The sequence below is a fragment of the Coregonus clupeaformis genome, chromosome 12 (assembly GCF_020615455.1).
Source record: "Coregonus clupeaformis isolate EN_2021a chromosome 12, ASM2061545v1, whole genome shotgun sequence".
NCBI lineage: Eukaryota > Metazoa > Chordata > Actinopteri > Salmoniformes > Salmonidae > Coregonus > Coregonus clupeaformis.
In genome coordinates this window covers 28,900,505-28,927,354 of record NC_059203.1, presented here as the reverse complement: position 1 = coordinate 28,927,354, position 26,850 = coordinate 28,900,505, and the positions used below count along the sequence as shown (strand labels likewise).

The 26,850-nt window shown below is 44.2% G+C and overlaps 1 protein-coding gene across 1 annotated transcript; it reads right to left on the bottom strand.

The window, feature by feature from the left end:
- Window positions 1-1,502: 1,502 nt before the first annotated feature.
- On the bottom strand, window positions 1,503-25,513 carry LOC121578462. Its single transcript, XM_045224108.1, has 4 exons — window positions 25,165-25,513; window positions 2,334-2,568; window positions 2,079-2,235; window positions 1,503-1,616 (listed from the first exon to the last, which is right to left on the bottom strand). The coding sequence occupies exons 1-4, from the start codon at window positions 25,511-25,513 to the stop codon at window positions 1,503-1,505; spliced, it is 855 nt and encodes a 284-aa protein (XP_045080043.1).
- Window positions 25,514-26,850: the final 1,337 nt, after the last annotated feature.

Below are 26,850 nucleotides of genomic sequence, written 5' to 3'. Positions count from 1 at the left end.
AATACGATCTTAAGTGTTAGGCTTTCACGGGACAGTTCAGAGAAAGAGATCGTAATGTTGGCGCTCATAGAAAGGAGTCATGCGTGCATTCAGGTGCGTCTTCCGTGGTGAATTTTCTTCACAATTGACAAACATAGGCTCATTCTGTTCAGAACAACCCAGGGTATGATGCCATGTCATCTTGTAACTGTACATCAAACATAGTGATCATAAACATTGACACTGTATTGACATGAGTTTTATGGTATGGAAATGTGAAGTGCACATTTGGACTCATGGGTGTTTGGGTTGCTTGTATGACATCAAAGTGGTATGTATTATAATCCTCAACATCTCATCTTTCAGAACACATAGAGTCCTCTTAATTTACAGCATTTTTGTCGCGTGCGGTACTCATGTTCAAAACGGCTGTCAGTTAAAACACACACAGCGCTGTGAAGCACAGAGACAGAGCTCTGATGTCATTTATAGCATGTTACTGTACAGCCACTGCGTTCCAATTTAGGCGCTTATCAGTGCCCAAATCTGCAATTTTCAACCTGTGTATGAGTACGAGTGTAAAGGGCAACAGGGGTGCTCTCTCTATCTGTGTCAGAGGTGGTTGGCATGAGAGACAAATAACTAATGGAACATCAAGCCTCTCAGAGGATGGGAGGGCCCAGCCACGTCCCAGATCTGTTTGTGATGTATAGCCAGATCCTATGGTCGTTGTCATGCAAAACATGTTCATATGGGGTTGGCAAGACAACACAAGCAGATCTAGGACCAGGCTAGTGGGGACTCAATCCCTATTTGGATCAAGTAAAGATGTTCTTCAAAGGCTAAATTGACACAGGGTGGTTAACTTCAGGCAGTGAGCTCTTTCCGAGTAGATGTGGTCGAGGACATGTTCAGGTACCAATTTGCACCATGCATGCATCCATCATTCACCACCACCTCCCTCCGCTGATCTCACCTTCAGTCTCTTGACCATCGATCTACTCATGATGATTAATTATGTTTTTAAATATCTTGTTTTTTGTTGTTGTTGCTTTACAGCGCTTTGAGATTTCTTTATGTAATGAATAGCGCTATAAAGGTTGAATAAATTCTACATTATTATTATTATCTGTACTCCCATGCAGGTGAACCATGCCAAGCATACTATCCCACCAACATGATCTGTCAACACGATCCAACAGCTTAATGTCACCCAGTCAGAGGGAAAATCTCAATTGCATACTCCTAGCGTCCACTCTCCTCTCCCCTTCTCAAAACCCATTGGAGAAGGTCAGAGGGGAGGGACCTCCGGCTTTCTCCTCCAATGGGTTTTGAGAAAGGGGCGAGGAGAGAGGACACGAGGAGTATGCAATTGAGATTCTCCCAGGATACTGTCTTCCTTCACTACTACAACTCCATGTAGTCACGTATCCCCACCATCCTATCTACAGTTCATGGAGATGCTCTAACAACACCATGCCACTCTAACCATACTTTACACAGCTTCCTGTCAGTCAGTCCTTTTAAACTGCCTTCCCCACATCCAGTATGGTGGTGCATCGCAGGCTCTCTTTAACTCTGATGAACTCTGGGGAACTCTGCAGGCCCTGCTGTTGTGCCTTTAGCTCTCTCTCCAGCTGCAGGGAAGAGATGGACACTGACAGTCAGTGAATACAAGAGCAGATTGGAATGAATACAGTGTGTATGTACAAAGCTGCAACCCAATGGTATACAACAGGGGTGTCAAACTCATTCCATGGAGGGCCTAGTGTCAGCTGGTTTTAGACTACCAGGTGAGGGGAGTTACGAACTAATTAGTGACCTTAATCAATCAAGTAGAAGAGAGGAGTGAAAACCTACAGACACTTGGCCCTCCGTGGAATGAGTTTGACACATGTGGTATACAGTATGTAGTATGTACAGGTTGCAGGAGCTGAATAAGTAATGTCTGCTTTGACTAATGAGCATTGTATGTAAATGAACTAGTAATGCATGAGTGAAGCTGTGTGCAATGCAAATCATGTGATGGAGAGCAAAGTGTGCTTGGCTTACGCCAATGGCAGTCATGTGACCATGATGTTGACATGGAGTATACCAACCTCCTCCAGCCTCTGATGCCTCTTGAGCAGTTCCTGTTGGAGAGGAGACCTGTTCTTCTTCTCCTCTTCTGCCTCTCTTCTCTGTTTCACCCCCTGTTCCCAGTTCCTCTGTTCCAGAACATGCTGGAGCTCTGGCTTCCCCTCCAGACATGGACCTCTGACAGAGAAAAATTAGGACAGTTGATGTGTGCGTACATGCGCGAGTTTGTGTGTATGTGCAGCATGCCTGTGTGTGCTACCCTGTGCAAGCCCCACCTCTTGTGTGTCATCCTTAGTTCCCTGTGGAGCTCCTGGTGGCTCTTGGAGACTCTGACCGGGTTGAGTAGCTTCTTGGGCTGGATGATCAGATCACTGCCCTCCTCCTCCTGACCCTCTGGCTGAGGTGGTGGTCCACCTGCCTTCCCGTGCTCTGGGTCCTCCTGGTCCTCTGCACCTTGACCCTGACCCTGTTCTCCATCTCGGTCCGACAGCAGGCCAGCGTGGGCTGAGGCTGGGGGACAGAGACAAAGCCAACAATTTTTTTTGCATAGGCTCATGTCCTTGTTTTTAAATAAAACCATATCCCCCAATGTAATTCTTGAAAAATAGATTTTAGAATTGATAGAATTGTACCAACTTGGTCAAATAAAGAAGTATGAGTTAGGACAGGTTAGAACAGGTGAACTAAAGATATGAATCTCAGACTTTTTGATTAGTAACCATTATTTGATTGGTAATATAGCTAAGGTGGTTGCCTCTCAACTGTTGTTTATGTCATGAAACGACAAGCACACAGTTTTACTGGGCCCTATAAACATGTCCAAAAGCCTCATATTAGACAGGAGCAGAAATGATAGGGGTTACATCACTTAACACTACATGTTACATAACTAAAATCATGTCCCTTTTCCGTTGGCCAGACACACTCCAGTTGCATCTTATTTTATTTCCCTTGGCATAGGCACAGTGGGACATAGTAGCCTAGCCCCAGATCTGTTTGTGCTGTCTTGCCAACTCCTGTGGTGATTAACATGTAGATCTGGGATCAGGCGAGGGCATTAGCTACAGTATCTCCATACCTGAACTACATAGAAAAGCAAGTGTCCTATTGCACCAGCTCAGCATGCATATTTCTGTGGTTATATACTTCACTATCAAACTCCAAGGACCACATTTACAAGTGTTTGGATTTTTGCATAGTTTGTACCTGTGGGAATCCCCCAGAGGGAATAAAACATGATCATCAACATACCCATCTCCCCAACATCGAGTCAGTCATTTCTGTTCAACCTGCCTTTTTCACTAAACTCATAAACCCAACACATGATGCCTTGTTAACACCAATCATCAATCATGTCCTATTAACATTCTGCACTTCTCTCACTGTGAAAGTAGTATCTGTAGGTCCCTTACCTGACTTAGCCAGAACCTCTCTCTTCCTCCCTGGTGTCCTGTTTGTGATGACACTGCTAGTATCCATCTATTCTATGGAGCCCAGGGCCAGGCTAGTGGTAAGTTAGTTACTGCTGTAGACTAGCTACCACAGCTGTCACTGGCACTATGAATCCAGAGGTCTGGTCAGAGCTGGGCAGGGCTGGGGCTGGGAGTCTACCTCTACAGCCACTCCCTGTTCCACTACCCTACACATTTGTCTCCATCCCACCTCAGCCCCGCCTACAGTCCTGGCCACACCTCTAGCCGCCAGTCAGTCACATGACCACTCAGGTCGTCCTGTAGCCTCGCTATCCATCCATTGTCTCCCCTCCTCCCCTCTCTCCCTCTACCTCTCCCCTTTCTCCCTTCCCTCCCCTTTGCTTTGTGACTCTCTTTCTCCCCTCCTCTTTCTCTCTCCACCATACTCCCTCCAGTGTCCCTCCATCTCCCTCTCCCCTCTCCCTCCACTCTGCTCTGTGCCTCACCCTCTAGGCTAGGTTGGATTATCCAGGGGCTCAAGCCCCGCCCTGTTTAAATCTCCTCACGGGAAACTAATTGCCAGACCTATTTACATAATCACACCCACCACAATATTGTTGGGGATTTAAAGTATCACAAAGCACCTCCACACGCCTCATGATAGATACACACTACAGGCTGCTGTGCCGGCCACAGATTAACTTTGCAGCTGTTTCTGATTAATAAACAATGCCATGCTGATGGGTGGTAACATTAAATTACAACCCATCTCGGAAACGTAACGTAGGCTAGAAATAATTTGTATGTTATATCATATTAAAAGAAACCACATTCACACGGATTTGCACAAAGTGGGCAGTTCGGATTTGTCACTTCAAGACCAAATATATCATACTTTGACTAAAACAATGACTAATTGACTAAATCATTGTGCAACATCATGGGTAAGCTCTGGCCATCATCTTTCAGCTCAGAAACGTGGATTTCTACTACTGTGGGCATTTAAGTCTAGTCCTGGACTAGGAAGGACTTTCAATGGAGATTCTCCATTGAGCACGCACTTCAGTCCAGGATTGGGCTTAATCTTTGTCTGGGAAAACTGCCCCACGTGTTCATTATACAATGACAATACAGGTACATGTTCATTGATCTATCCTTCTTCTACTCTAATGCTAGTATCTGAATGTTATCTCACCTGTCCCATTCAGAGGTGTTCTACTTCTGGTGGGAGATGTTGGAGGTGGTCTTCACTAGGTTGACAGCTAAAACACAACCAATCACGTGAGAAACTGTCAGAGGCTTTATGTCACCGGTGTTACAATAAGACCAACGAGCACATTAGTATGTATCACAGTAATCTCGTGGCTCTCTCTCTGTCTACACTATATGCGATAGCAATTGAGCCTGGGGAAGCGGTTAGTATCACAGTAATACTACATTTTTCAAACATTTAGAATGGTCTGATTTGGAGGCCTATCATAAGGTGACCACACACTGCTTGTTTTGAATGTCTCAATGGACAATCAGGTCAACAATGGTCCATTGTTGTTTGTGTCAGACCAGACTTGAAGGGGCGGCTGTAGACCCAGATGACCAGTTAACCGAGAAGAGAGGAGAGGCCCTTGTGGAAAACTGGGCTGGACTGGAGGCCTACCACCCACCACATTACTGAATAACCCAAAAACAACAGGCCTTAGTCATTGCTCAATAACTTTCATTTCACCTGTATGAGCCTTGCGTATCCCTACACCCCATTACTCATATAAACCAGGTAAATCCATGGGCATACTCATGTAAAACAGGTCTACCCCAGTGCCCAAGCCTCAACATTCATACAAAAGAGCTGTCTACTCTTGTTCTTCAGCCCGAATATCCTTACAGACCAGGTCTACACCTGTACTTCAGCTCCAATTTACAGTGGCTTGCGAAAGTATTCACCCCCCTTGGCATTTTTCCTATTTTGTTGCCTTACAACCTGGAATTAAAATCGATTTTTTGGGAGGATGTATCATTTGATTTACACAACATGCCTACCACTTTGAAGATGAAAAATATTTTTTTGGGTGAAACAAACAAGAAATAAGACAAAAAAACAGAAAACTTGAGCGTGCAAAACAATTCACCCCCCCCCCCCAAAGTCAATACTTTGTAGAGCCACCTTTTGCAGCAATTACAGCTGCAAGTTTCTTGGGGTATGTCTCTATAAGCTTGGCACATCTAGCCACTGGGATTTTTGCCCATTCTTCAAGGCAAAACTGCTCCAGCTCCTTCAAGTTGGATGGGTTCCGCTGGTGTACAGCAATCTTTAAGTCATACAACAGATTCTCAATTGGATTGAGGTCTGGGCTTTGACTAGGCCATTCCAAGACATTTAAATGTTTCCCCTTAAACCACTCGAGTGTTGCTTTAGCAGTACGCTTAGGGTCATTGTCCTGCTGGAAGGTGAACCTCCGTCCCAGTCTCAAATCTCTGGAAGACTAAAACAGGTTTCCCTCAAGAATTTCCCTTTATTTAGCGCCATCCATCATTCCTTCAATTCTGACCAGTTTCCCAGTCCCTGCCGATGAAAAACATCCCCACAGCATGATGCTGCCAAAACCATTCTTCAGTGTGGGGATGGTGTTCTCGGGGTGATGAGAGGTGTTGGGTTTGCGCCAGACATAGCGTTTTCCTTGATGGCCAAAAAGCTCAATTTTAGTCTCATTTGACCAGAGTACCTTCTTCCATATGTTTGGGGAGTCTCCCACATTACATTTTTTTTTAATTTTAGTCATTCAGCAGATGCTCTTATCCAGAGCGACTTACAGTTGGTGAGTGCATACATCTTTTCATACTGGCCCCCCATGGGAATCGAACCCACAACCCTGGCATTGCAAACGCCATGCTCTACCAACTGAGCTACACAGCTACACACTGTAAGCAATGGCTTTTTTCTGGACACTCGTCCGTAAAGCCCAGCTCTGTGGAGTGTACGGCTTAAAGTGGTCCTATGGACAGATACTCCAATCTCCGCTGTGGAGCTTTGCAGTTCCTTCAGGGTTATCTTTGGTCTCTTTGTTGCCTCTCTGATTAATGCCCTCCTTGACTGTTCCGTGAGTTTTGGTGGGCGGCCCTCTCTTGGCAGGTTTGTTGTGGTGCCATATTCTTTCAATTTTTTAAATAATGGATTTAATGGTGCTCCATGGGATGTTTAAAGTTTCAGATATTTTTTCATAACCCTTATCTGTACTTCTCCACAACTTTGTCCCTGACCTGTTTGGAGAGCTCCTTGGTCTTCATGGTGCCACTTGCTTGGTGGTTCCCCTTGCTTAGTGTTGTTGCAGACTCTGGGGCCTTTCAGAACAGGTGTATATATACTGAGATCATGTGAGACTTAGATTGAACACAGGTGGACTTTATTTAACTAATTATGTGACTTCTGAAGGTAATTGGTTGCACCAGATCTTATTTAGGGACTTCATAGCAAAGGGGGTGAATACATATGCACGCACCACTTTTCCGTTATAAATTTTTAAGCCTTTTTTTAACAAGTTATTTTTTTCATTTCACTTCACCAATTTGGACTATTTTGTGTATGTCCATTACATGAAATCCAAATAAAAATCCATTTAAATTACAGGTTGTAATGTAACAAAATAGGAAAAATGCCAAGGGGGATGAATACTTTTGCAAGGCACTGTACCATTATCCATTAGCCTAAATGCTTCCATTCAGCCACAAGAGCATTAGTGAGGTCGGGCACTGATGTTGGGTGATTAGGCCTGGCTCGCAGAGAACACGCTTCCACTGCTCCAGAGTCCAATGGCGGCGAGCTTTACATCACTCCAGCCGACGCTTGGCATTGCGCATGGTGATCTTAGGCTTGTGTGCGGCTGCTCGGCCATGCAAACCCACTTCATGAAGCTCCCGACTAACATTTATTGTGCTGATGTTGCTTCCAGAGGCAGTTTGGAACTCGGTAGTGAGTGTTGCAACCGAGGACAGACTATTTTTACGTGCTACATGCTTACCTAGAAGTTTCCACTTCACAATAACAGTACTTACAGTTGACCGGGGCAGCTCTAGCAGGGCAGAAATTAACAAACGTACTTGTTGGAAAGGTGGCATCCTATGACGGTGCCACGTTGAACGTCACTTAGCTCTTCAGTAAGGCCATTCTACTGCCAATGTTTGTCTATGAAGATTGCATGACTGTGTGCTTTATGTTATACACCTGTCAGCAACGGGTGTGGCTGAAATAGACGAATACACTAATTTTAAGGGGTGTCCACATACTTTTGTATATAGAGTGTATTTTAAGCTGTTTGAAGCTGGTGTACAAAACCAAAAGTAAAAGATGCAAAAACGAAACTTATGAATGTTAAGCATAGAAATACCACACATAGAACAGATCTACCGCTTCTTAGACTTACTTCCAATGCGAATTACAGATCTATAACACACATTTCTATGTGAATTTGGTCGGGTTGCCAAAAAAGTTACATATAGCAGCTTTAATAATGCATAATATATGACTTATTTGTTGATAAGTACAACTTGAAATTCTCTAGAGCCTGTAAACGTAATTGTTTTCACTTTTGAGTCCAATGGGATTAAATGGGTTAATATTTCATGCATACATACAGTGGGGGAAAAAAGTATTTAGTCAGCCACCAATTGTGCAAGTTCTCCCACTTAAAAAGATGAGAGAGGCCTGTAATTTTCATCATAGGTACACGTCAACTATGACAGAGAAAATTAGATTGTTTTTCTCCAGAAAATCACATTGTAGGATCTTTTATGAATTGATTTGCAAATTATGGTGGAAAATAAGTATTTGGTCAATAACAAAAGTTTCTCAATACTTTGTTATATACCCTTTGTTGGCAATGACACAGGTCAAATGTTTTCTGTAAGTCTTCACAAGGTTTTCACACACTGTTGCTGGTATTTTGGCCCATTCCTCCATGCAGATCTCCTCTAGAGCAGTGATGTTTTGGGGCTGTCGCTGGGCAACACGGACTTTCAACTCCCTCCAAAGATTTTCTATGGGGTTGAGATCTGGAGACTGGCTTGGCCACTCCAGGACCTTGAAATGCTTCTTACGAAGCCACTCCTTCGTTGCCCGGGCGGTGTGTTTGGGATCATTGTCATGCTGAAAGACCCAGCCACGTTTCATCTTCAATGCCCTTGCTGATGGAAGGAGGTTTTCACTCAAAATCTCACGATACATGGCCCCATTCATTCTTTCCTTTACACGGATCAGTCGTCCTGGTCCCAAAGCTTCACAGTAGGTATGGTGTTCTTTGGATGCAACTCAGCATTCTTTGTCCTCCAAACACGACGAGTTGAGTTTTTACCAAAAAGTTCTATTTTGGTTTCATCTGACCATATGACTGTCACGATCGTCGGATACAGAGGACCAAGGCGCAGCGTGGAAAGTGAACAAACTTATATTTATTAGAGTAATCACACGAACAAAATAACAAATTGATACGTGACGTCCTTAGTGCAAAACACAAACCTACACAGGAACAAGATCCCACAAACACTTGTGGAAAAACAGACTGTTTAAATATGGTTCCCAATCAGAGACAACCAGCAACAGCTGACACTCGTTGCCTCTGATTAAGAACCACTCTGGCCAACATAGAAACACAATAACTAGAACTACACCCTAGAAACACAAAACTAGAACAACACAAAGAACACTCACACCCTGGCTCAACATACAAGCATCCCCAGAGCCAGGGCATGACAGTACCCCCCCAAAAGGCACGGACTCTGACCGCGCCAACAGAACACCACAGGGGAGGGACCGGGTGGGCACTCCGCCTTGGCGGCGGATCCGGCTCCGGGCATGATCCCCACTCCCTCTCTAACCCCCCACAGTACCCCTGGTCCGGTCTGGCCCTGCTGGCCGGAGCTGGACTGAACACTGGTGGAGCTAATTGCTCTAGCTCCGGCGTGGAGCAGCTGACCGGTGCCGGACCAGGCACCGGTGGAACAGGCACGGGCTGTGCCGGACTGACGACGCACACCACTGGCTTGGTGTGGGGAGCAGGAACAGGCCGAGCCGGGCTGGCGACGCGCACCATTGGCTTGGTGCGGGGAGCAGGAACAGGCCGGGCCGGGCTGGCGACGCGCACCATTGGCTTGGTGCGGGGAGCAGGAACGGGCCGGACCGGGCTGGCGACGCGCACCATAGGCTTGGTGCGGGGAGCAGGAATGGACCGGGCCGGGCTGGCGACGCGCACCACTGACTTGGTGCGGGGAGCAGAAACAGGCCGGGCCGGGCTGGCGACGCGCACCATAGGCTTGGTGCGGGAAGCAGGAACAGGCCGGACCGGGCTGACGAAGCGCACCACTGACTTGGTGCGGAGAGCAGGAATGGACCGGGCCGGGCTGGCGACGCGCACCACTGACTTGGTGCGGGGAGCAGGAACAGGCCGGGCCGGGCTGGCGACGCGCACCATAGGCTTGGTGCGGGGAGCAGGAACAGGCCGGACTGGGCTGGCGACGCGCACTACAGGCTCGGTGCGAGGGACAGGAACATGCCGGACCGTACTGGGGACACACACCACTGGCCCTACGCGGGGATCAGTAATGGGCCGGACCGGACTGGTAACACACCCCAGTACCTCTCGCCGTGCCTCTACACTTTCCTTCCCCTTTGTGACCAGTGGCCCCCGTAACCTGGCGGCCTCCTCTGCCAACCCGCTGGACCGCTCTATCGCGGCCTCCTGCTGCCCCGTCGTCCACGGCGTGAGCCCCCCCCTAAAAAAATTCTGGGTGTCTCTCCTCCCCGTGGACCAGGCCTCCCTATCTCTCGCCAGACTCTCACCCCACTGCTCCAAAGTTCAACCTCTCTGCTCTTCACTTGGCTTGGCCCAGTCGAGACTCTTCCTCCACTGCTCCAAAGTCCAACCTCTCTGCTCTTCACTTGGCTTGACCCAGTCGAGGTTGCAACGGAGATCCGCTAGAGATTCCCCTGGCGATGGCTCCTGGACACGCTGCTTGGTCCAGTTTTGGTGGGATCTTCTGTCACGATCGTCGGATACAGAGGACCAAGGCGCAGCGTGGAAAGTGAACATACTTATATTTATTAGAGTAATCACACGAACAAAATAACAAATCGATACGTGACGTCCTTAGTGCAAAACACAAACCTACACAGGAACAAGATCCCACAAACACTTGTGGAAAAACAGACTGTTTAAATATGGTTCCCAATCAGAGACAACCAGCAACAGCTGACACTCATTGCCTCTGATTGAGAACCACTCTGGCCAACATAGAAACACAATAACTAGAACTACACCCTAGAAACACAAATCTAGAACAACACAAAGAACACTCACACCCTGGCTCAACATACAAGCGTCCCCAGAGCCAGGGCGTGACAATGACATTCTCCCAATCCTCTTCTGGATCATCCAAATGCACTCTAGCAAACTTCAGACGGGCCTGGACATATACTGGCTTAAGCAGGGGGACACGTCTGGCACTGCAGGATTTGAGTCCCTGGCGGCGTAGTGTGTTACTGATGGTAGGCTTTGTTACTTTGGTCCCAGCTCTCTGCAGGTCATTCACTAGGTCCCCCCGTGTGGTTCTGGGATTTTTGCTCACCGTTCTTGTGATCATTTTGACCCCACGGGGTGAGATCTTGCGTGGAGCCCCAGATCGAGGGAGATTATCAGTGGTCTTGTATGTCTTCCATTTCCTAATAATTGCTCCCACAGTTGATTTCTTCAAACCAAGCTGCTTACCTATTGCAGATTCAGTCTTCCCAGCCTGGTGCAGGTCTACAATTCTGTTTCCTTTGACAGCTCTTTGGTCTTGGCCATAGTGGAGTTTGGAGTGTGACTGTTTGAGGTTGTGGACAGGTGTCTTTTATACTGATAACAAGTTCAAACAGGTGCCATTAATACAGGTAACGAGTGGAGGACAGAGGAGCCTCTTAAAGAAGAAGTTACAGGTCTGTGAGAGCCAGAAATCTTGCTTGTTTGTAGGTGACCAAATACTTATTTTCCACCATAATTTGCAAATAAATTCATTAAAAATCCTACAATGTGATTTTCTGGAGAAAAAAAATCTCAATTTGTCTGTCATAGTTGACGTGTACCCATGATGAAAATTACAGGCCTCTCTCATCTTTTTAAGTGGGAGAACTTGCACAATTGGTGGCTGACTAAATACTTTTTTCCCCCACTGTAACTTTATAGGTCATTATCAATAGAATGTCACAATTGTGTTTGATTTGGCTGCTGGGGGGCAAGGAGACCTCCAGCTCTGGTAAAACCATTGACAACTATGTGCAATTTTTAAGGGATTGTTAAATAAATGTTATAACTATTTGGTTTTAATATCATCACCTCTTGAAGAGCATCGTCAGAAGTACACATTTCACATTTATGTATTTTTAAGATATGTGAGGGTAGCCAGATCCATTTGGCTTGTAGCTAGCTAGCTAGCTAGCTAAAGCAAACAAAATGTGTCATTTAGCTTTATTCATCAGAGATTAGGCTTTCGGAAAGAGCTTGACATCGTCCTGGTAATGTTGTCAGTCGGACTACTGTCATCACCACTATAGATGGCAAGCAAATCAAAATGATATTTTGGATATAGCCATCGAGTTTATCCCCTGACAATTTGCTTGTTAACTAGCCAAATTGACGTGATATGTCATTAGCTAGCTAGCCAATTTGACGTGGTCCATGAATCAATGTAGTCTATTATGTCTGTCAACAGCAATCGTGATTAAACACTATTAAAAACAATGTTGAAAAGGGGATAATGTTAGCTAACTTCGCTAGGTAGGCCTACGTTGGTTAGAGAAAAAAGTACATTAGGGCTACTTATCAACCACTATGTTAAGTCAACTGTACACAGTTTCTACCAGTAGCTTGCAAAGTAAACATTATCAAGCAACAGTAACATTACATCAGCAAATGCACCCTTCTGCTGCTTGACAGGCAGAGATGCCTGTCAAGCGGCAGAAGGGTTAATTTGGGTTGAATATTTTCCCAGTATTTTACAACTGTTCCATCCCGAGAATAAATCACCCGGTGTTTCCAGCCAAAACCGGAAGTGTCATTCAAAAGCATTATAAAGCATATAAATAGGCCTATGTCTGGATTTGATAAGAGCTTTGATGGAAAATTCAAGCCTGATGCAACCTGAGCCTGATTAAATATATTTGATGAGCCCTACATTAAAGACATTTAATGAGCCCAAGGCCAAAAAATCCCAAATGATTGTGCCGTTATCTAATATATAGGCTACATGATATATAGGCTACTGCACATTATGCACAACAGAAAAACATAAAAGCACATAGATGTAGCTATGCTCTCTTGGGTAAATAAATTAAACTAGCTCTAGTAGTCTAATCTTTTTGAGTGTGAACTGTGTTACTGTACTGTATTGTATTATACTTTATTGTATGGACTGGAATTACGTACCTCATTCAAACCACGATAAAGCAGAAGAGAACATGCGATTCTGGGGCAGCACATGCGGCCTACAAAGTTACAAGTATAGGCTAGCGAATTTGATTTAAATTAGTCATAATATTTAACCTAATGTTATTAGCCTACCTTCTCTTTCTCTCTCTAGTGTTGCTCCATTCCTTCCTTGCTTTAAACTGTTAAATGAAATAAGTTTCGTTGTCCGTATCTTCATCATTCTACTGACATGCTTTAATAATATAGGACTAGAATGAGGATTGAATGGTTATGGGTCTGAATAAATAACTGTCCTGATCCACCACCACAATTGACTGAACTCAATTGAAATGGAATTGACCCCCCCAACCCTGATACTAATCAGCTATTGACTAGCAAGAAGAGTGTCTATAATCTTGATGAGCTTGTAAAAATGTAATAGTTTAATAGGTCTAAGCTCTTAGATCGCAATATCTACTAAGCTAACATATGGAATTGTTTTAAGATGGTCATAAAATTTATCATATAGCCATTTGATTTAAATCATAAGGAATAAGGTTTTGAAGTGTCTGTCCTATACTGTATCTGAGAGATATAAGAAAACTCAGGAAAAATAAATGAATGTAGACCCATGTTTGGTCACATTATTCGTGGCACTTTTTACCCCCTATGCACATTGTGTCATTTTTACAGCCTGGTACTGGGTTACCTTCAGAATACTCCCCTGAAGCTGTCTGTATGAAAATGTATGCACTCACTAACTGTAAGTCGCTCTGGATAAGAGCGTCTGCTAAATGACGTAAATGTAAATGTCTGGACAGTCGGTTTTGTGAGACGACCTCTTCGAAATTAGGACATCCGCAACAGAGAGTTCAGATGACTGCTGTAAAGCTTGTGGATGACATAGAGTGAAACAACCGACACTGTCGTGTTCGTGAGAGTCTCATCTTTCGATGGCAGTTAGTTTGTAGCGCAAACGGTTCTGGTTTTACAGACAATTTCATGACGGTTTTCTTGTCCAGATTCTCTCTTGTGTAGAAAAATAGCCACATGTTATGGAATAGGTGCAAACTTTTTTATCGCCGGAAAGAGGGGATTGAGCTGCAGCCACTACAACGGTACGTCTGTAGCATAAACACACGGGGAACTATTCAATATTCAAAATGACGTCACTATGTGACGCACAGGTGCATCAATCAACTCTCGGGGGTTTTAAACCAGGTTAATACTAACATGATGTCATCTAGTGAATATCAGGAGAGTATGGTCTATAATCTTGTCGAGTTTTAGTAATAGTATCACTGTTCAAATGGAATTGACCCCAACCCTGCTAATGAAAATGAGGAGAGTCTGTGTGTGTAATCTGGTTGAGCTGTAGAAATGAAATGATGGTATCGTTGTTGGTTCACTGGTTTTTCGGTAATGAGGTGGGATTGCCATTGATTGGCAAATCTCTGGGAGAGGATGTTGTGCGTGGAGTCTAGGCCATTAATGTGACAGGCCAGCAGATTCCGACCCTACCATTATGCTTGTTTACACTGAGCTGCATTGTGGTCGGAACGCAATCATGGTTACATAACCTAGAGTCGATTGAAGCACCCATGCGTCAAACGATGACATCATTTTGAATATTGAATAGCTCCCCGTGTGTTTATGTTAGAGACTTAACGTTTCTTGTAGTGGCTGCAGCTCAATCCGCTCTTTCTGCTGATATAAAGTTTGCAATTCTAATCAAGTGAGAGAGACTTTGTCATTTATTCAAACAATCATCTTTATTTAATATCTATTAATTATTGCAATATTGAGGCTGGTCGACCCAACACTCTTGAGTGTTGGGCCGAGAGCTCTGACATACAAAGAATACAGAGATCGTTTATAGCAAAGATACAACCTCTTAGTCTAGATGACAAACAGCAGATGTGTGGAATGGGTCAAAAGGTGAGGCTTAGTATATGAGAAAGGAGTATCCCCCAGCCAGATAGCATTTGCTGTGAAGACTGTTTTAATTGTATAGAAACCAGAGTTTGGCCCCAAAGACAAGGTTCCTCTTATCATTATCCATACCCGAGCCATCTCCTCCCTGGTACCCCATAGTACACAAACACCAACTCATTCTATGGAATGCAGGCTGTAGGTTTTATCACCCAGCCATCATTAATCAATTGCCAACCCAAGCTCAACTGAGTTCAAACAGACACAGATGAGAGAGTTATAAGAACCCTATCCATTGCATAAAACAACCATTTGATGCATAAACAGTATTAAAACATAATGTAATTTCCTACCATAATTCCCCATTTTGAGATTTGCATCTCAACTTCAAAAACAATTACAAGGTTTAAAAAGACATTAGTACAAATGTAGAAAACCAAATGAGGCATCAAACAACTCCTAACTTAAGCAAGTAAAAACCTTCCTTGCAATAGTATATTACCATTCGTTGTTTCATTGAGTTTTTAACCTTAACATAAAATATTATTAGTTGGGAATGAGATAAACATACAAATATTTTAAAGAAATTCTCAGCAATCATTTTTCATCAGTGCAAAACAAAATCATCATGTTGATACTGAGCACACTCCCATTGGTCAGCATAATGGAAATAGCCATTTTCATCCCTATAGCACCATCTGTATAAACTAAAATTAGCATATCTTGTTGGACAAATCCAAGTAGTGACTCCCGGTTTAAGTTACATTTATTCAGTTTGGTGCCTAATGAACATGACCCAGGACAAGCATCATGATCCCACTATTTATAAGGCAACGCCTATCGACTCTATGTGCCATTAGTGCAAACCTGCTATAGTTTGAGACATTTGAAACCCCACCTCTTTAAGGAATACCTGGGATAGGATAAAGTAATCCTTCTACCCCCACCCCCCCCTTTACTCCAACCCCCAACAAAAACAAAAAAAAAAAAAAAAAAAACATTGTAAAGTGGTTATCCCACTGGCTATAAGGTGAATGCACCTATTTGTAAGTCGCTCTGGATAAGAGCGTCTGCTAAATGACGTAAATGTAAATGTAAATGTAGTTCCTGAGTATTATCATTATCATCAAAAATGTAATTTGGTAATGGATATACAGTACCAGTCAAAAGTTTGTACACACCTACTCATTCAAGGGTTTTTCTTTATTTTAACAATTTTCTACATTGTAGAATAATAGTGAAGACATCAAAACTATGAAATAACACATATGGAATCATGTAGTAACCAAAAAAGTGTTAAACAAATTAAAATATATTGATGACAGCTTTGCACACTCTTGGCATTCTCTCAACCAGCTTCACCTGGAATGCTATTCCAACAGTCTTGAAGGAGTTCCCACATATGCTGAGCACATGTTGGCTGATTTTCCTTCACTCTGCCGTCCGACTCATCCCAAACCATCTCAGTTGGGATGAGGTCGGGTGATAATGGAGGCTAGGTCATCTGATGCAGCACTCCATCACTCTCCTTCTTGGTAAAATAGCCCTTACACAGCCTGGAGGTGTGTTGGGTCATTGTCCTGTTGAAAAACAAATGATAATCCCACTATTAACTAATGAATTTATCCTCAGCAGCAGAGGTAACTCTGGGTCTTCCATTCCTGTGGCAGTCCTCATGAGAGCCAGTTTCATCATAGCGCTTGATGGTTTTTGCGATTGCACTTAAAGAAACTTTCAAAGATCTTGAAATGTTCCGTATTGACTGACCTTCATGTCTTAAAGTAATGATGGACTGTCATTTCTCTTTGCTTATTTGAGCTGTTCTTTACCAGATAGGGCTATCTTCTTTATACCCCCCCTACCTTGTCACAACACAACTGATTGCCTCAAACGCATTAAGGAAATTAACTTTTAAGAAGGCACACCTGTGGTGAGTGTGCGCAGTGGTCTAAGGCACTGCATCGCAGTGCTAGCTGTGCCACTAGAGATCCTGGTTCGAACCAGGCTCTGTCGTAGCCGGCCGCGATCGGGAGACCCATGGGGCGGCGCACAATTGGCCCAGCGTCATCCAGGGTAGGGGAGGGAATGGCCGGCAGGGATGTAGCTCAGTTGGTAGAGCATGGCGTTTGCCACGCCAGGGTTGTGGGTTCGATTCCCACGGGGGGCCAGTATGAAAAATAAAATAATGTATGCACTCACTAGCTGTAAGTCGCTCTGGATAAGAGTGTCTGCTAAATGACTAAAATGTAAATGTTAATTGAAATGCATTCCAGGTTACTACCTCATGAAGCTGGTTGAGAGAATGCCAAGAGTGTGCAAGGCTGTCAAGGCAAAGGGTAGCTATTTGAAGAATCTCAAATATAAAATATATTTTGATTTGTTTAACATTTGATTTGTTTAACATTTTGTTGGTTACTACATGATTCCATATGTGTTATTTCATAGTTTTGATGTCTTCACTATTATTCTACAATGTAAAACATTTTAAAAATAAAAGAAAAACCCTTGAATGAGTAGGTGTGTTGTTGTAGCTCAGTTGGTAGAGCATGGCACTTGCAACGCCAGGGTTGTGGGTTCGTTTCCCACAGGGGGCCAGTATGAAAATCTATGCACTGTAAGTCGCTCTGGATAAGAGCATCTGCTAAATGACTAAAATGTAAATGTAAAATGTGTGTCTAAACCTTTGACTGGTAGTGTATATTATTAGTGCATGAACTGCAGTTCAACAAATAGCCCGTAGAGAGAGCCCAAGCTGCATCATTTACATTGAAACAATATCCTCTACTCTCGTTACACAATGACATTCAATAAGTCTCTCAAATCTTTTAGAAAAACATATTTTGTATTGTTTTACATACTCTGAAACTCCTCTTTTTTGTGCAAATTCTGTAAACTAGATGAATATGACTTGAAAAACCCCACAATGTTCAGCCTGTACAGGGAAGTGTTCCATGTTGTTGGGTGATACTGACAGTGGTTTGTTTAATCCCTCAATCATCAGTCACAAGCCAGTCTGGATCCCTCTTCATAGGTGTCTCTCAAGGCCCGTACTTATAAAAGGTCTCATAGTAGGTGTGCTGATCTAGCATCAGTTTAGCCTTATACAGTTGAAGTCGGATGTTTACATACACCCTTTGTTATATTGCTGTAGAGGTTTGCAAAGTGATTTCTCCACATATCCCCATTTTGGATAGCCAATTGCTCATGATGAGGTTTGTTTAATTTATTCCAATTCTCCCAGAAGTGGTTTCATTCTATGGATTCCTCAATTACATCCAGCTGATTTCTAATGTGCTGTTCCTTTTTTGTTCTTAGTGTGTGTTTGTACTGCTTCAGTGTTTCCCCATATTGAAGGCGTACAGTTGAAGTCGGAAGTTTACATACACCTTAGCCAAATACATTTAAACTCAGTTTTTCACAATTCCTGACATTTAATCCTAGTAAAAATTCCCTGTTTTAGGTCAGTTAGGATCACCACTTTATTTTAAGAATGTGAAATGTCATAATAATAGTAGAGAGAATGATTTATTTCAGCTTTCATTACTTTCATCACATTCCCAGTGGGTCAGAGGTTTACATACACTCAATTAGTATTTGGTAGCATTGCCTTTAAATTGTTTAACTTGGAACAAACGTTTCGGGTAGCCTTCCACAAGCTTCCCACAATAAGTTGGGTGAATTTTGACCCATTCCTCCTGACAGAGCTGGTGTAACTGAGTCAGGTTTGTAGGCCTCCTTGCTCACACACGCTTTTTCAGTTCTGCCCACAAATGTTCTATAGGATTGAGGTCAGGGCTTTGTGATGGCCACTCCAATACCTTGACTTTGTTGTCCTTAAGCCATTTTGCCACATCTTTGGAAGTATGCTTGGGGTCATTGTCCATTTGGAAGACCCATTTGCGACCAAGATTTAACTTCCTGACTGATGTCTTGAGATGTTGCTTCAATATATCCACATAATTTTCCTTCCTCATGATGCCATCTATTTTGTAAAGTGCACCAGTCCCTCCTGCAGCAAAGCACCCCCACAGCATGATGCTTCCACCCCTGTGCTTCACGGTTGGGATGGTGTTCTTCGGCTTGCAAGCACCCCCTTTTCCCTCCAAACATAACGATTGTCATTATTCTGCCCTGGAATTGCGTTCCCATGCAAAACTAGACAGATAGCTAACAACTGAGTCTTCAATAAAACTTCCAAGGCGTGACATTTCTTGAACGAATGTATTGAAAACGTTTATGTTGTGAAACTGCAAATACAGAAAATAATATACTTTAGTATTCAATTCACATTGACATACTGTAGCTGTACATTATACATTTCAAGTTGAATTTGCATAAATACAAAGCAAGTGCCAAGTTACCATGTATCTGACATGACGACAAACCAAATAGATAATTACTCTATGAGTAACAACTAGCCAACTCCTTTCATTACTCTAATAATGTGCAAACACCTCTGTACAATAACAAAGCATATTACACTAGAAACAGTAACAAACTATAGTATGTTTTACACTTCTTTTACATGACGCACGAGCAAACTAATACAGCTGACGACATCCATGAAAGTCAATGCAATTTGCGTGAGTAAATGTAACCAACTAACATTGATAAGTAAGCAATTCTATCAATAACAATATTATCATCACTAGCAATATGCTTGAATTGAACTTACAAACAAATATTTTCCGAGGCTGAAGGGTAACAAGAAATAGTTGCACAGAAAGAACTGTACAGTAGCGTTGTTTCTAGCTGCTTGTCTGCGTGCAGAATGACTACTCTACTTCCGGTTTTTGTACATTCTTCTAAGTACCAGACAGCTCCACTAGGGGGCGATAAACACTGTGGAACACAATGAAAGTCACTCTTAACCACTATAATAAAATAATCTGTTACCTTCTAACAGGATGGCAGCACACTCCCCGCCTGGTATAATGAAATTGTGCCACTATGAAATAAAACATTTTGCCTCTAGGATGCTTCAGAAAGAAGAACAACAAGAGATTGGTCTCAGAAACACCTTAGCAATCCCTTGCTTGACAACTTTTAGTTCTACTTTCCTGACCTTTTCGTCAGTACTGGGAAAGGTTTTGACCACAAGTCCGACTGGCCAGTCATTTCTGTGCGTCTGACTGTCTTTCAATAAGACAACATTTCCCACTTTAACATTGGGCTTTTCTGCATCTCTGCAGTGTTGTCAGGTACTCCTGTCTCCACCTTTTCCAAAAAGTGTCAGCGAGACACTGGACTTGCTTCCATTGTTTTCCATGAAGATCGTTCATGTGGAAATATCCAGAAGGGGCTGAGGTAGCGCTGGTCTTTTGTGTCAGTAACATTGAGGGTGTGTTTTAATGGCAGGCATGTCAGGATCGGTTGACACTGACACTAGGGGTCTCGCATTGATTATTGCCATAACTTCAGACATAAGAGTGCTCAAGACCTCATGTGTGAGACGAGTGGAGCCCGTCTGAAACAGCATAGCATCAAGGATACGTCTGGCAACCCCAATGAGTCTCTCCCAAGAACCACCCATATGAGACGAGTGTGGGGGATTAAATATCCAAGTACATCCCTTGTCTGAGAGGTATTTAGTCAGCTCTGAGTCATTTGTGTCGATTCCCAGTTCCCTGCAGGCACCAATAAAGTTTGTACCTCGATCTGGCAACATGAATGAGTCATGCTGTGGCTCGATTGAGAGCTTTCCAGTTCGAGAACCTCTCAAAGCGATGAGAGCCGAATTGAGCTCCAGAAACCTTAGTGACGAAGGCAGTGACGTCTGGCCGAATCTCTACGTCTGTGTCAGGCTCTACAAGGTCAAAATTGATGGTCTCAGACTCACTTGAGTTTGCTTGGGCCAGAAAAGGGGGACCTGAGAACCAACTGGTGTGCTTTAAGAGAGTGGCTAGTATGGGCCTGGTTGCATGGTCTGCTGGATTGCTGTCAGTGTTTACGTAACACCACTGGTCTGGATGGGTAGACTTCCTGATACGCGTTACCCTATTGGCAACATACACATAAAATCTTTTGGTGACATTGTGGATGTAACCGAGAACTATCTTACTGTCTGTGTAAAACTTGGCTGCATTTACATCAATGTCTATTTAGTCTCTGAATAGTTCATACATCTCAACAGCTAGCACAGCCGCACACAGTTCTAGGCGTGGGATAGTGTGGGCCGGTCGAGGGGCCAATTTAGATTTCCCCATGACAAATCCAACATCAAATCAAATCAAATCAAATCAAATTTTATTGGTCACATGCGCCGAATACAACAGGTGCAGACATTACAGTGAAATGCTTACTTACAGCCCTTAACCAACAGTGCATTTATTTTAAACAAAAAAGTAAGAATAAAACAACAACAAAAAAGTGTTGAGAAAAAAAGAGCAGAAGTAAAATAAAGTGACATAAAGTGACAGTAGGGAGGCTATATATACAGTAAAATAAAGTGACAGTAGGGAGGCTATATATACAGGGGGGTACCGTTGCATAGTCAATGTGCGGGGGCACCGGCTAGTTGAGGTAGTTGAGGTAATATGGCATTGACCTTCCGAGTCAATAACTATCAGATAGGCTACCGCTCCTATGGCTACTGTAGAGGCATCCGAGAAGATGTGCAGCTCTCTTCTTTGAGTGGTAGACAAGGAGACTGGGATGTAGGACCGCTGAATATACAGATGTTCCAACTCCATCAAAGATTCCTTCCACATTTTCCATTCCTCTTCTTTTTCTGTGGGAATGGGGGCATCCCACTCACTCTGATCAGAAGAGAGTTCTCTGATTAAGGCTTTACCTTGCATTGTTATTGGAGCCACAAACCCAAGGGGGTCATAAAGACTATTCACTGTGGACAGGATGCCTCTCCGTGTAAAAGGCTTCTCATTGTGGGACACCTGGAATGTGAAGCTGTCTGTTTCCAGGTTCCAGGCAAGTCCCAGGCTCCGTTGAAAAGGGAGAGGATCCACTCCGAGTTCCAAGTCTTTTAAGTCTTTGGCACGGTCCTCCATGGGGAAGGCTTCCATGACTGTTTTGTTATTGGATGCAATCTTGTGTAGTTTCATGTTGGACTCCACTAACATTGCTTGTGTTTTTCTCATAATGTTGATAGCTTCTTCTGGAGTAGCTACTGATATCAGCCCATCATCGACGTAAAAGTTATTCACTACAAACTGCTTGGGTTCAAATCAAATCAAATCAAATCAAATTTTATTGGTCACATGCGCCGAATACAACAGGTGCAGACATTACAGTGAAATGCTTACTTACAGCCCTTAACCAACAGTGCATTTATTTTAAACAAAAAAGTAAGAATAAAACAACAACAAAAAAAGTGTTGAGAAAAAAAGAGCAGAAGTAAAATAAAGTGACAGTAGGGGAGGCTATATATACAGTAAAATAAAGTGACAGTAGGGAGGCTATATATACAGGGGGGTACCGTTGCAGAGTCAATGTGCGGGGGGCACCGGCTAGTTGAGGTAGTTGAGGTAATATGTACATGTGGGTAGAGTTAAAGTGACTATGCATAAATACTTACTTAACAGAGTAGCAGCAGCGTAAAAAGGGATGGGGTGGGGGGCAGTGCAAATAGTCCGGGTAGCCATGATTAGCTGTTCAGAGTCTTATGGCTTGGGGGTAGAAGCTGTTGAGAAGTCTTTTGGACCTAGACTTGGCACTCCGGTACCGCTTGCCGATGCGGTAGCAGAGAGAACAGTCTATGACTAGGGTGGCTGGAGTCTTTGACAATTTTGAGGGCCTTCCTCTGACACCGCCTGGTATAGAGGTCCTGGATGGCAGGGAGCTTTGCCCCAGTGATGTACTGGGCCGTACGCACTACCCTCTGTAGTGCCTTGCGGTCAGAGGCCAAGCAGTTGCCATACCAGGCGGTGATGCAACCAGTCAGGATGCTCTCGATGGTGCAGCTGTAGAATTTTTGAGGATCTGAGGACCCATGCCAAATCTTTTTAGTCTCCTGAGGGGGAATAGGCTTTGTCGTGCCCTCTTCACGACTGTCTTGGTGTGTTTGGACCATGATAGTTCGTTGGTGATGTGGACACCAAGGAACTTGAAGCTCTCAACCTGTTCCACTACAGCCCCGTCGATGAGAATGGGGCGTGCTCAGTCCTCTTTTTTTTCCTGTAGTCCACAATCATCTCCTTTGTCTTGGTCACGTTGAGGGAGAGGTTGTTGTCCTGGCACCACACGGCCAGATCTCTGACCTCCTCCCTATAGGCTGTCTCATCGTTGTCGGTGATCAGGCCTACCACTGTTGTGTCGTCGGCAAACTTAATGATGGTGTTGGAGTCGTGCCTGGCCATGCAGTCATGGGTGAACAGAGAGTACAGGAGGGGACTGAGCACGCACCCCTGAGGGGCCCCCGTGTTGAGGATCAGTGTGGCAGATGTGTTGTTACCTACCCTTACCACCTGGGGGGCGGCCCGTCAGGAAGTCCAGGATCCAGTTGCAGAGGGAGGTGTTTAGTCCCAGGATCCTTAGCTTAGTGATGAGCTTAGAGGGCACTATGGTGTTGAATGCTGAGCTGTAGTCAATGAATAGCATTCTCACGTAGGTGTTCCTCTTGTCCAGGTGGGAAAGGGCAGTGTGGCGTGCGATAGAGATTGCATCATCTGTGGATCTGTTGGGGTGGTATGCAAATTGGAGTGGGTCTAGGGTTTCTGGGATTATGCTGTTGATGTGAGCCATGACCAGTCTTTTAAAGCACTTCATGGCTACAGACGTCAGTGCTACGGGTCGGTAGTCATTTAGGCAGGTTATCTTAGAGTTCTTGGGCACGGGGACTATGGTGGTCTGCTTGAAACATGTTGGTATTACAGACTCAGTCAGGGACATGTTGAAAATGTCAGTGAAGACACTTGCCAGTTGGTCAGCACATGCTCGGAGTACACGTCCTGGTAATCCGTCTGGCCCTGCGGCCTTGTGAATGTTGACCTGCTTAAAAGTCTTACTCACATCGGCTACGGAGAGCGTGATCACATAGTCGTCCGGAACAGCTGGTGCTCTCATGCATGCTTCAGTGTTGCTTGCCTCGAAGCGAGCATAGAAGTGGTTTAGCTCGTCTGGTAGGCTTGTGTCACTGGGCAGCTCGCGGCTGTGCTTCCCTTTGTAGTCTGTAATAGTTTTCAAGCCCTGCCACATCCGACGAGCGTCAGAGCCAGTGTAGTATGATTCAATCTTAGACCTGTATTGACTCTTTGCCTGTTTGATGGTTCGTCGGAGGTCATAGCGGGATTTCTTATAAGCGTCCGGGTTAGAGTCCCGTTCCTTGAAAGCAGCAGCTCTACCCTTTAGCTCAGTGCGGATGTTTCCTGTAATCCATGGCTTCTGGTTGGGGTATGTACGGTTCTGACCCGTGTTCATTCTCACCCTGAAGAGCTGCTCGTCTCATGCAGTAGATGGCTATGGCTGGTGAGGGGCTGTTCCCAAATACATGGACTTTCATCCTGTACTCAGTTATTTTTCTATCTGGGTTGTTGTCTTCATACCAGAGAAACCTTAAGTAATCTCTGTGATCCTCACATACACCAAAACAGTAAAACATTTGTTGCACATCTGTCGTTAGTGCAATGCAATCCTTGCGGAAGCGCATTAGGACGCCCAAGAGTGTGTTGTTTAAGTCTGGACCCCTGAGCAGGACGTCGTTCAATGACACGCCTTGACACTCAGCGCTGGAGTCAAACACCACTCTTATTTGTTCAGGGTTTTGTGAATGGTAAACACCAAATATTGGCAGATACCAGCGTTCTTTGTCTCCCTCTAGTGTCGGAGAATGTTCGGCTTGGTCGTTATCCAGAATCTTTTGCATGAAGTCAATAAAATGAAGTTTCATGTCAGGCTTTTTGTCTAAAATCCTACAAAGTGATGTGAGACGCTTCATGGCCTGCTCCCTGTTATTAGGAAGACGACATCTAGTGGGGCGAAAGGGTAGTGGAGCCACCCAGTTGTTTCCATCATCCTGGAAAACCGGTTTGTCCATAATGTCCAAGAAAGCTTTGTCTTCCACAGATGGTGCTGGTTTATCATCGTCTTGTGTTTTGTCGAACACGGAACATCCCAGGCTGTCTGTGTTCACAGTTGTGCTTGGATCTCTCGAGTGCCCTGTAGAGAGAGAGATGTGTTGCTGAGCTACGCTGCTGTAGTTCTCTTTCACCTGGATGATGTCAGGGCAAGGACGTGCGACCATTGTGAAGTATGTTTGTCCTGAACATGTTAACACTGGATGGTCGGTGAGCCGTTCCCAGACAAACCTCACCCGAGGTCGAGTCGCTGTGCATAAGGAGTGTCGTGGGGCCCATTGATTTGTTCTCGTACCATGTGTATACTTAAGATGTCTCGTCCTAAGAGCAGGAGGATGGGAGCGTCTGGGTCCACAGCTGGAATTTTGTCCGCCACTGGTTGCAGATGGGGATGATGATGCGCAATGTCTGGGGAGGGAATCTCCATTCTATCGTCTGGCATCATGTCACACTCTATCAGAGTAGGGAGAGTGAGCTTCTTGTGTCCGTCTATAGACTCCACCATGAAGTTGACGGCTCTCCTGCCTGAAGTCTCTGTTACCCCAGAACAGGTCTTCATGATGTATGGAGCAGAGTTGTCATTGATGTTGAAGAGATTGAAAAACTCTGTCTTGGCCAGAGATTTGTTGCTCTGTTCATCAAGCACTACATACATTTTGACAGCTTTCTCTCTTTTCCCAGCTGGATAAACTTTGACTAGGCATATTTTTGAACATGATCTTGGATTGGCTGCCTCTCGGTACACTTTGAGGTGACTGAGAGAAGAGCATCTTCACCTTGCTCCCCCTCATGCTCTTTCTCTGCTGTAGCGGTGTCTATAGTTGAAGGGGCTGGACCTGGATGCAGAGCAGCAAGGTGTCTGTCGCTGTCACACTCGGAGCACTTGATTGACACCTTACAGTCTTTAGCTCTGTGCTAAGTTGACCCACAACATCGGAAACAAATGCCATTCTCTTTGAGATATGATTTGCGCTCATCTAGAGTTTTGTATCTAAACCCGCAACACTTTTTAAGAGGATGAGGCTTGTTATGTATTGGACAGTGATGGTCAGGGCTTTCAACCTTTGTCTTACTGGGTTTGGTTTGGTGGTCTGAGGGCTCAGATGACACGTCTGTTTTGTGTACAGTCACAGGTGTCTTGCTGCTGTACCTGACAGGTTTCTCACTTTTCACAGACACCTGGGTAGTTGAGGTGTAGAGGGTGAAGCTGGGGTCGTTTCTAATTTTTGCCTGGTTCCTGATGAATCTCGAGAAAAACGAGAATGGTGGAAATGCTACCTGATAGTCCTCCTTGTATTTGGATCCCTGTGCTATCCATTTTTCTTGTAAACTGAATGGACGTTTCTCTACTATAGGGTTTACCCCCCGAGATGTGTCCAGATAAGCGAGGCCTGGAAGGTACCCTTCTTCTTTAGCACACTCCAGTTCGAGAAGAATGTCACCCAGTTCTCTTAGTTTGTGATTGTCTTTGTTAGACAGTTTTGGAAAATCATCAATTTTCTTCAACAGTGCATTCTCGATCACGTCGGGTGTACCATAGCACTCTTCTAGTCATTGCCAGACCATGTTAAGCCCTGCTGTTGCATTGAGAATATGCACAGATCTAATTCTCTTTGCTTGCTCAGACGACTCTGCCCCTAGCCACTTGGAAGCTTCTAAAGCCATGACATCATTTTCTGGAATTTTCCAAGCTGTTTAAAGGCACACCAACTTAGTGTATGTAAACTTCTGACCCACTGGAATTGTGATACAGTGAATTATAAGTGAAATAATCTGTCTGTAAACAATTGTTGGAAAGATTACTTGTGTCATGCACAAAGTAGATGTCCTAACCGACTTGCCAAAACTATAGTTTGTTAACAATAAATGTGTGGAGTGGTTGATAAACAAGTTTTAATGACTCCAGCCTAAGTGTATGTAAACTTCCGACTTCAACTGTACATCATAATGAATAAGAATACATGGACAGGATGGACATGATCCTAGATCAGC

What these genes read in the sequence shown, in the direction of transcription:
- LOC121578462 (XM_045224108.1), bottom strand. Translation starts at nt 25,513, where the DNA reads ATGTATGTAGTGCTTGATGAACAGAGCAACAAATCTCTGGCCAAGACA. An exon ending in CTAAGGATGACACACAAGAG is followed by an intron (nt 2,236 to 2,333) that starts GTGGGGCTTGCA and finishes TTTCTCTGTCAG; the next exon opens with AGGTCCATGTCTGGAGGGGA. An exon ending in GGCATCAGAGGCTGGAGGAG is followed by an intron (nt 1,617 to 2,078) that starts GTTGGTATACTC and finishes TCTTCCCTGCAG; the next exon opens with CTGGAGAGAGAGCTAAAGGC.